Below are 11,571 nucleotides of genomic sequence, written 5' to 3'. Positions count from 1 at the left end.
TTTGCACACCCCAACAAAGGTGCAAATACAATCACAGTGTAGAACGCAGTTTAAAGGGTCAGACGAACTGAGGAATTGTTGATATTTTCCATTTTCCGTTAACGAGATGACACACACAGCTGGTCTTTTTTCCTTTTCCTGATCGACAATTCACTTCCTCATGTGAGACCCCATTATGAACCTAACAACACAAAGAAAGACACAGAAGACCAAAGCAAACCCAAAACACTAGTAGAGGGGAAGTCGTGGGGGCAGAGAAGACTTCACTATCAGATGGTGGTCACCCCCCAGTGTAGGGTAGAGAGGGGAGGGGGCGTGTATGAGCAACAGCACCGATGGGTCTTTCCTACTGTAAAACAGGAGTAATGCGGCACAGAGAGAGACAGACAGAGGGGGTGTGTGAGAGGACAACAGACCCCAAAGTGGAAATAGCCTGTAACATGTAAAAATACTGTGCATATGTAGATAGAGCCTGTGGAAAATATTATACCTAAATGAAAGGTGGGCTTTTATTAAAGCAAATTCATTTGTTCCTTCCCTGCCCACCGTGATCACGGTCTCGTGATAACGTCTGAAAGTCATGCTTGCTGTTCTAGCTTGAATGTATTTGGAACTTTCCAACGAGTTATTTAATGTATTTATTGTTCATATGACCTGTGTATCCACTCAGATCCGTTCACACTGGGAGATCAGATCTGATGAGTATCTTCTGTTCGTAACCTTAAAGAGCAAATCTTAATTATAGAAGAACAAAGCATCTAGTCATATAACTGTTGTGTCAGTTATTAACAGTTTACAATTAAAATACTGATGTGCAAAATCATTCTTGTTTAGTAAGCTGTTCTTAGATCACTTTCTTAGATCACTCAAGTCTACTTTAAGTACTTAAGTTATGGACATTTTGTCCTATTTTGCTTGGGGCGGAAAATCAACTTTTCTATCAAAATGGGTCCAGCAAACTGTAGTTATACACAGTGTGTCTGTATATATATATATATATATATATATATATATATATATATATATATAGAGAGAGAGAGAGAGAGAAAGAGAGAGAGAGAGAGAGAGAGAGAGAGAGAGAGTAGGTGAAGGGAATTCAGTGGAACACTCTTCACTTGTAACTTGTGCACAAAAACACGTTTTCTATGTGTTCATATGCTGTGTATATGGTACTGGTGTGTTGTAAGTACAGGGATTTCTGCCCCAATAAGGACTGCATTTCACTTACAGCATTGTTGTAATGTCACCGAATAAACAGGTCATTTATAATTTTTGGGTTTTGTATGTTGGTTTTTTAAAAATATGTAATTAGCCAAACATCTCCAAACTTGATCAGCTTGTTAAAATAGTTAATTAATAAGTAACTTTAATGAGATTTGAATACCAATCAGCAGAGATTTCTACGTTTAATTTTATTCTATTTTTAAATTTAATTTTAATCTATGTCTAAATGTTTCTCAGTTATCTTTAGCCTTGGGCCAAAAGAGTGAGTGTGAAGTGTTACGTTGGCAGATAAGAGCGTGTGTGTGCGTTCACAATTCTCCACATAATCAGCAGATTTCTCAAGCACTTCCCGCGTTTGACCTCATCAGTTATTTAGAAAACGCTTCTGTGAACCCAGCATTGATGACGAGTCAATGATGAAGAGGAGATGCAGGTCTGTTAGCTGGTTAAACATCTCCCCTCTACGCCATTACCATACAGACATGATGCCCATCACAACGCAGAAGGGAAAAGCACAGTGGGAGTCCTAGCCAAAGGCACCACCGTGTGTCTCGTTACACGTCACCATGACCGAATCATGACTACTGTAAATGAAACCAGAGGTGGAAGATCAAACACAGACGCTTCCTGAAATCGATGATCTTGTACAGGAATCCATCCTGGAGGCACAAACACATCACACACGGTTCGGTCATTCAGTGTTATGCATCAATAAATCAGTGTGTGGCATGAGGCAAAATCGAACCGAAGTTCCACAGCCCATGTGAACTTCTGCGGGTTCAGGATGGTGGTTCATTAGAAGGCCCTCAGCACCAATCTCAGACTACACACCCCACAAACCCTGAGGGCCTCACAGGAAATGGAACTCATAAAGATACAAGGAAACACAAAAATTTAATTCTAATGTCTAAGGTCTAATCTATGTCTAATAAAACCATCCTGCTTAGAAGTACTGTTCAGCTGAAAAACATGCATGAGTCTCAGCCTATAGAATTTGATCAAACTTATTGGGAAATTTAGAAGACCGTAATCTTGCACTGGTATTATTTGCAGAATGCCATTATCACTAAGTGTAAAGAAAAACCTTTAAGTTTACAATAAACCACTCAGCAGTTTTGTTTAGCTTGTTTACACATGGCGTACACATTATCTGTCATCGATTATCCATACAAAACCACAAACGTCACCTTTTCTGGGCCACGAAGTGAATCATGTTCTCTCACAAGTGTTCAGAAAGCATGTACAGTATCGTGTCTTGTTCGAGTGAGTTAACGTTCTTTGAAATAATTCTGTCAAGACTGCTGAATGGGTTCATACTGAAAATGTCCAGACTGGTACTGCAGCACCAGCATGAAACGCTCAACAACGCTTCCTCCGCTCACAGCCCCGTCCTGCAGTGAAGCCAAAATGGCCACCATTTTTGTATTCAAAACATTTTGCACATCATCAGTACTTGAAATGAAATGTGAAATGTGCCATATTTTGTCAATTGTGATTTTTTACACCCCAATCGAAATTTGTCCTCCGCTTTTAACCCATCTGTGCAGTCAGAACACACACACACACACACTAGTGATTACTAGGGGGCTGTGGATCAAACGTACCCAGAGCGGTGGGCAGCCCTAGCCCGGCGCCCGGGGAGCAGTTGGGGTTAGGTGCCTTGCTCAAGGGCACCTCAGTCATGGCCTGTCTGGGAATCGAACCCACGACCCTCCGGTCACAAGACCAGTTCCCTAACCGCCAGGCCATGACTGCCCTAAAAGCTTCTGCTGCCTCGTGTGAGGGTCGAACTCACGACCTTCAGATGATGAGACTGACGCGCTACCTACTGCGCTAACGAGGCTTAATTTCACACACACAGATTACCAGGTCGGGCATAAATATTCAAAGATAATATAAAAACAAATGAAATCAACTAAGGTCTGACTTTACAACCTTCACAGTGCAACTTAAAACCAATTTCTAAATACCGTGTCTAGTCATATTATACGTCTCAACAAAAAATAAAATTAAATTAAAAAAAAAGAATCTTTCATAATTCACCAAAAGTCACAATTTGAGATATTTGAGATGAGCCACTGTCAGATTAGTTTGTAAATTTAGCACAAGCAGCTTCCATCAGCAATACAAGCAAACCTAATATGTAACAATTTTTAATTTAGATGCAAAAGGATGAGAACTAAACGAGACGATAACGTTGGTACAAACAAGGACAGGATGGACAGTCATGTGACCCACGTACCAGCAGGTGTAGGCGGGGTTCCTCAAGACTCAGCACTCAGTACCAGCGCTGGTTTCAGCACCGTTTCAGCCAACCGCACCACAATTTACTGAATAATACAGACATGCACGGGAGGCCAGAGTACGAACAATAACCTACATATACGCCAATGCCAGTTTAAAGCATGCTTCAGCATATTTTAAAGCACACTTTATAAAACGTTTTGCAAGGCCTAGCAGATTTTAAATGATTTGCAAAGATTTTGCAAACAAATATCACTGGAATCAATTGTAATGAATTTTAGTTCACAATTAGTTATGAAACAGTCAACAGATTTGACCATATTTGACGCACAGAAAATGCACAAAAATAAATTTTTATAGCTCAACACAGTACAACAGGTGCTTTTGAAATGTTTTGGAAAAGCATGGCTTTTATTCACTATTGCATCACATATTTCCACAACCATAGTACATGAGGCTTTGAGTTCTATGAAGTTTCCAGTGACGTGAGACCAGATCTTTGACTATATTAATATTGAAACTCTGCTATGTGTAGACCGTAGGACATTTACCAAAAAATGTTTAAAATAAACTATAAATATCACTTGTTCATTTTCCATATAACTGTACAGTGCACATCTGCCCTTAGCAATGACATTTAAGTCATTGAAATTAAGAAATTGAACATGAACTTAAGGCACTTTTGGAGTGACGCACTGAGACTTCAGTCCACTTCATGTTAGGGGCATTTAAAAATTTTACAGACATAATACCAATGTGCATTCTGCAAGGTTTTCCATGATGACTGCTTTTAAATACTAATCAACCATGTTTCACACAAAACATCAAAAACAATGACTCAAAAAACAGACTGGTTGCCTGTTGCCGTAAGTGAACTTTGCAGGCAAGAACAAAAAAGAATAAATCACTAAAGCGCAATGATGTTTAATAGCCAAACTTTATTTGCATTAGACCGACCAACACAAAGACACACGTGTCTAGTTCTTGTATCCGCGGCTGGCCCTGCGCCCACGGGCACGCTCGAACTTCCTGCCTTTGGAGCGCACGTACGGCCTGTGGAAGTGAGAGAGAAGACACGGAGATGTTTCAACCACAGTAAGAGTACAAAGACTGATCTCACCTGCCTTGCAGGCTTTACAATAGAGCCTTAATATTAAACAACATTTAAAGGTACAATAATGTAATGAGTGGTGGCTAGCAGTGTTACAGCAGCGGTTCATATTTATATGGGTGATCTTACTTGGTGTGGCTGTGGGGGGTTCCAGGGGCCTTCCCAAAGTGGCGGTACACCTCCCTGCCCTTGCGAGGACCTGCAGGTACACACCAAACAGGAGATGTAGATGGTTTACTGGGGGGGATCTACACTCCTGCTGACGGCCCGGAGAGGTCAAGGGCTGGGGCGTTTAGTACCGTCACCTGGCCTCGTCTCCACCTTAACTTTGATCTAAACTGAACCACTACAGTCTAATGGAATGACAACCAGTCATATGCTTTGATTCCATGACTGGTTCTTGATTCTTGAGGTCGAGTGGTCAAATGCTCTTTTGTTCTGCGTTCAATTTAGAGCATCGATATCACACCTCAATACACACACTTTAAATCTGAGAACTGCAATCACTGAAGAGATTTACATTCCCATCACACATTTGTAATGTTTTTCTTTATAAAAACATGCAAAGATAATACAATCTCACTGCTCACATTTATCTAGTTGTTTTGATCAGGGTCACTACAGCATTGGGGGGTCTGACAGGAACCACACCAAGGGAAGAGGAAGACGAACAAAACTACACAGATACTGTCTACATGACCTACCACACCACACACACTGAGAATACATCTCACTAGCAATAGTGCACTGAACAAAACTACACAGATACTGTCTACATGACCTACCACACCACACACACTGAGAATACATCTCACTAGCAATAGTGCACTGAACAGCAGTCATCAAGAACATTCTTTGCTGACAGCGTAAATGTAAACACAGTGTGGGGATTTGGCACACAACCTCAACACAGACGTCCTGTGTGATGTATTTTGAGATGGTTGTGGGTTTCCAGAGTGGGCAGCGTGCTGTGGACAGGTAACTAGCCAGGATGCTGGGTGTGAGGTAACCCACCACCACACTGCTGCGGTCAACACAGGCAGGTCTCAATATCTGAGTTCATGCCAGTGTTTAACGGTGAAAGACATTCAAAAACCACAAGGAAACAGTTGATCTGAATTCCTACCAGCCACAGGAACCTGACCATGAGACTGGAGGCTTCTGACAATACTCAATCAAAATCTGCATTACTGTCATTTCAGACCTTGATTAGTCACATGTAATGTATGTGCGCGTGCATACATACACACACACACACACACACACACACACACACACACGTCTGCCCTCATGCATTCTCTCACCAACGTACCAGAGAGCAGCACGGTGCCCTGTCCTTTGGGGGCAGTTAGTGCCAACTGGTCAAAGGTCAAGACCTGTCCACCAGCTTTAAGGATCCTGCGACGAGCTCCTGACGTCACCCTCAAGGCACACACCTGGAGAACAGAGAGAGAGTGTGAGTGGGCACACACCTGGAGAACAGAGAGAGAGTGTGAGTGGGCACACACCTGGAGAACAGAGAGTGTGTTTGAGTGTGTGTGTGCGTGAGCACACAGTAGCTCGCCCCACAATATTTCAGGTAAAGTTAAAAAAAAAAAAAAAAAAAAAAAAAAAAAAGTGTATAGTGCTGAGGAACAGACCTGACAACACTCACTTCCCTGAAGGAACAGACCTGACAACACTCACTTCCACGAAGGAACGGACCTGACAACACACACTTCCACGGAGGAACGGACCTGACAACACACACTTCCACGGAGGAACGGACCTGACAACACTCACTTCCACGGAGGAACGGACCTGACAACACACACTTCCACGGAGGAACGGACCTGACAACACACACTTCCACGGAGGAACGGACCTGACAACACTCACTTCCACGGAGGAACGGACCTGACAACACTCACTTCCACGGAGGAACGGACCTGACAACACTCACTTCCACGGAGGAACGGACCTGACAACACACACTTCCACGGAGGAACGGACCTGACAACACACACTTCCACGGAGGAACGGACCTGACAACACTCACTTCCACGGAGGAACGGACCTGACAACACTCACTTCCACGGAGGAACGGACCTGACAACACACACTTCCACGGAGGAACGGACCTGACAACACACACTTCCACGGAGGAACGGACCTGACAACACACACTTCCACGGAGGAACGGACCTGACAACACACACTTCCACGGAGGAACGGACCTGACAACACACACTTTCACGAAGGAACGGACCTGACAACACACACTTCCCTGGAGGAACAGACCTGACAACACACACTTCCCTGGAGGAACAGACCTGACAACACACACTTCCCTGGAGGAACAGACCTGACAACACACACTTCCCTGGAGGAACAGACCTGACAACACACACTTCCCTGGAGGAACAGACCTGACAACACACACTTCCCTGGAGGAACAGACCTGACAACACACACTTCCCTGGAGGAACAGACCTGACAACACACACTTCCACGGAAGTGGGACACAATGACAAAAGGGGGCAGATGGATTCAAAATTACAATTTTACTCGTGTTTTGCATTTCTAACTTTAAATGCCTTTGGAATATTTTTAAAAGCATGAAAACCAAAACGTTAACTGGACTGTTTCAGGGTCAGTATGGCTTGGGACTGAGAAGATGAAATAGATAGCCAATAAATAGCCAATTTACAAATTTACATTTCTAAGAATAGATAAAAGCTAGTTGACCATAGTTGACAAGACTTGGGCATAACATTATAATCACAAAGTCTGGACATGAAAACTAAGCCCTACATACACAAATCAGGCATTAAGGTTCCTAAAGACACTATTGACTGCCACAATAGGATCCGCATATAATACAGAGATGGATATTTAAATTGCTAGTAAAATATGTAAATTTCACCAAGAATAAGACAGAGATACAGCGATATTTTCTTGGCCGAAACGGATGTTCTTTCCAAGAAGTATAAAGAACAGCACAAACATTCTTATTCCCATTGTCTTAACTGAAGCTTTTTTTTTAACACAACATAAAAATGTGCGCCAAGTTTTAGGAAAAACCTTTGATTTTCACAAACCTTCAAGTGACATTAAAAACAATATTTTTACTTTTACTCAGCGGGCCGAGATAATTATTACATTTCTAAACCCTGTATACTCAACTACAGAAAACGGTTAGTCATTTAGTGCTATGAACTCCATATTCTTTATGGCTTTCGTATTTTCACTGCTAAATAAGACAGCAGGGTCTCCTGGCTGGTGGCTAAAGCTTAACCTCTTTGTCTTTGTTAACGTACTCAAATTCTGCATATTCAACCGAAAGATGTTTTTTAATTCGTTGAACGTTTCCGGGGTTGATCCTCCACGGCTCTTTCCCCAAGTATGCACTGAAAACAGCGAGCATCTTTTCTTCCCTCACTGAATGTCTGAAGTTCCCTCTCCCCTACATAGGGAGACTATTGAGTTCACTAAGTACTACAAACCCTACTGAAATTGGGCCCCTCCCTCATTAACATCCGTTAGCATCAGCCTCAGACAAATGCTAGTTCAAGGTCCATATATGCGAACTGAATTCTGGATTAAAGTAAGTTAGATCTGTAATGGTCGTGTGTGGCACGTGTAAACGTGACCAGCCCAAAACTAGTTATACGAGACCGACAGGCCGATCACCGGTTACAGCCAAACATACGGAAATACGGCAGATTCCGGTCACTGGCCGATCGATGGGTTCATACACGGTTAAGACAGAGAGATGTGCACGCACACAGCAGTGCGTAGAAGAAAACGAGGGACATGTACCTTCAGCTTGGGGATGTTCTGAATCCTGACGTCATCGGTCACGGTTCCCACGACAACGGCAGTCTTGTTTTCACGGCCTTGAAGTTTCATCTTGCGGATCTGAAAGACGGAGGAGAGCAGAGTGAATCAGACAGACTGTAGAACTACAGCAGAGTCAATCAGACAACTACAGCAGAGTCAATCAGACAACTACAGCAGAGTCAATCAGACAACTACAGCAGAGTCAATCAGACAACTACAGCAGAGTCAATCAGACAACTACAGCAGAGTCAATCAGACAAGACTGTAGAACTACACCTCAACCTTCTGGACACCTGCACATCAACTGTAGCGTACGGACACACCAAACACTCATTTTACCCAAATGACGATTATACACACAAAGAGCATCATAATTAATGTAAGGCCTAATTAAAAACGGATTGTCCTGAAGCTAAAAAAATAAACAAACAAAAAATTGGGATAAATTGATAATTGGTAATATTTGCTATCTGTAGGACATGGAGGTGGAACACTTATAGAGGAGGACGTGGACCAACCATGCGAGACAAGGCCAGAGGGGGACGGTTGGACTTGCTCATGAAGAGTCTCTTCAGGATCACCTTGTTGAAGGGAGCATCTGAGCGACGGGCCAGAAACCTGTACAACTGTCACAACAACAACAGTTCCACCATCAGGCCGCGCATAAGACGACAGTAAGTCACGCCCCAACACCACAGACCCCACCAGATCCTCAGAGCGGTGCTCTCCGCACACCCACCTTCACCAGGAGACGCAGGTAGATGTCCTGACTCTTGGGCTCCTTCCTGTGAACCTTACGGTCCTTGTTGTGTCTGATGTCGACTCCCTGCAAAGAGCACACACACCGGCATGACCCACAGAACCGAGCCGTCACCAAGTCTGCGTGGCCCGGTGAACTTATACAAAATCATCACACCTAGTCACCTAGCCGGGACCAGGACTAGACCCAGCTGGGCACCCACGACCACATATTAACACTACCCAGCTCTCTTAGCAAAGTAGATAGGCCAGCCTGCCAGCCAAATGAGTCCATACATCCAGGAGTTGTGGTCTAGAGCTGCTGGAGACCAGCTACGACTCACTAAGACTCATTACCGACCCATTACGACTCACTACCGACCCATTTCGACTCGCACAGAAGCCCCAACATTATAACAGGTCTCTGTTAGCAGGCCCGCTAGCGGAGCCCACGCTGGGCTGCTCACGCCGGCATGACGCCAGCAAACTCCGACTAATACAAATCAATGTTGCGGGTATTATGTATTCCGACTTATTCGGACTTTAAATGGTTTGTGTTTGTTACTGTAACTGTAATGAAAGCGCCACGGACCAAAACTAAACCCACACAGCCAAGAGTGCCGCTGGCGTGCCATCAATATCGCTTTTAACTGCGAATTAACACCACATATGTAACAAATAAACAAGCTGGATGTGTGTGAGGTTGATCTAAGTGCCATTAATGGACTTATAATAACACAGTCTTGAGGATGGACGTAGATTTTACCAGAACACGTATTCCCAAAAAGTCTAAACCGTTACCTACCATCTTGGACTCGGAGTGAAAAGGGAACCGGAAGTGTCGTAGTCTCGCGATAAGGCGTTCGGCGTGAACAGCGTGATGACGCCGCAGCACGTGATCAACGCGCGGAGGTCATAGGTCGTCACTGCGGCTCTTCACGTGGACGGCCCGAGGAAATAAGCATATGACACATACATGGAAATAAAAGTCTTTGTAGCGTCTTCATTCTTTCCGTTGGGTATAATAAATTATTCCTTAAAACATAGAAGCAGAAAAAAACCAATTATAAAATATATAGCTCAAGTCTTAATATTAGTTTTACAAAAATAAAAACTAATTACAAATATAAAGAATAAATGTCAAATATCAACGTAAATATAATATATTGAATATTTATATACTACATTTTAATATAAAATATACCTTTTAAGATAGTTTTTTTAAAATATAAAAATGAATAGCTAATTCAGATCATTTAAAAAGATTATTAAATGTAAATGTGAGATTTTAAAGGTATGTGAATATGTGTGAAGTATACTGACATGGTTCATATTTATAATTAAATCTGTTCACTTTATGCATAGAAGGAGGCATTCGTTTTTTAATTGGAGCAAGTGACATATGACTGAATTGGTTATTTAGCTTGCATTGACGTGAGATTAACATTAAAGGTATTTATGGCAGCCTGACACTTTATTAAATCTGGTTGGTCTGGTTTATTTCTGAACAAAAATGTTAGCAGCAGATCCTTAACGTACATGGATCAGAGTTCCTTTCTTCAGCGCATCCCACAAATACTTTTATCACGCTCACATCTCTGGGAGTTTGATTTAAAATGTACATTGTTTATATTTGTAACTTTTTAACATTTTTGTACAACTCTACAGTGCATTTTATGTGTAAATAAAAAAACTAAATATTTTTAAATGTTTAGAAAAAGAGAAACAAGCATTTTACATTCAACTTTTGACGACTACGATGAAACAACTCAAACGATCGGTCAGGAAAAACTCAATCTGCAGACTACTGCGCCATCTAGTGGCTACACGGTGTTTCACATTTGCTTTTTTGAGCTAGCGAAAACGTGAATTTCCTATTAAACGCCTCTTAATACTTGTTAAACACTATTTGATTCCATCGACCAGGTTACATATACGTTTCACATGCTTAAATGTGTTATTTTGGTTTATTTAGTACTCAGTGTTTAGGCAGACATTTTAAAAACCATATGAGAGAAGTGATCGAAAGTGTAACCGCGAAAAATTTGGATTATTTGAACTGCAGTGGCGTTGTATTGTTGGCGCATTGGACTGTGCCAACATTCATGGAATAATTTTTTGGACTAACTTTAAAAATCACATTTAGGCCACAGTTTGGGGGTCACAGATTTGATTTGGGACACTAGTTGTGAGCTCAATGAGAGTCAAAACATTTTGCTCCATGTGATCTCATCAATATGGAAGCCCATTCCCTTGAAGAAAATAAAGCCCATATAGTATCTCATAATTATGACTTAATATCGCATAATTACTTATAATCTCGTAATAATGAGATACTAAGTCAAATCAAATCAAATATATTTATATAGCGCTTTTCACAACACATGTCATAATAATCAGATACGAAGTCATAATTATGAGAAAGTAAGTCA

The 11,571-nt window shown here is 42.0% G+C and overlaps 1 protein-coding gene and 1 non-coding gene across 2 annotated transcripts; both read right to left on the bottom strand.

Annotated features, from left to right (window-relative positions):
- Window positions 1-2,994: 2,994 nt before the first annotated feature.
- On the bottom strand, window positions 2,995-3,067 carry trnam-cau (transfer RNA methionine (anticodon CAU)). The gene has a single exon. It is a non-coding gene; the product is annotated as a tRNA-Met (tRNA).
- A 1,319-nt stretch (window positions 3,068-4,386) lies between these two features.
- rpl18 (ribosomal protein L18) lies at window positions 4,387-9,988 on the bottom strand. The gene is made up of 7 exons (XM_076988490.1): window positions 9,945-9,988; window positions 9,141-9,227; window positions 8,920-9,027; window positions 8,381-8,479; window positions 5,892-6,015; window positions 4,709-4,778; window positions 4,387-4,521 (listed from the first exon to the last, which is right to left on the bottom strand). Exons 1-7 carry the CDS (start codon window positions 9,945-9,947, stop codon window positions 4,446-4,448), a joined length of 567 nt encoding a protein of 188 aa, XP_076844605.1. The 5' UTR covers window positions 9,948-9,988; the 3' UTR covers window positions 4,387-4,445.
- Between the last annotated feature and the right edge of the window lie 1,583 nt (window positions 9,989-11,571).

Source organism: Brachyhypopomus gauderio, unplaced genomic scaffold (assembly GCF_052324685.1).
Source record: "Brachyhypopomus gauderio isolate BG-103 unplaced genomic scaffold, BGAUD_0.2 sc62, whole genome shotgun sequence".
Classification (NCBI taxonomy): Eukaryota; Metazoa; Chordata; class Actinopteri; order Gymnotiformes; family Hypopomidae; genus Brachyhypopomus; species Brachyhypopomus gauderio.
Note: the sequence above shows the minus strand (reverse complement) of the source record. Positions and strands in the feature narration are given on the sequence as shown.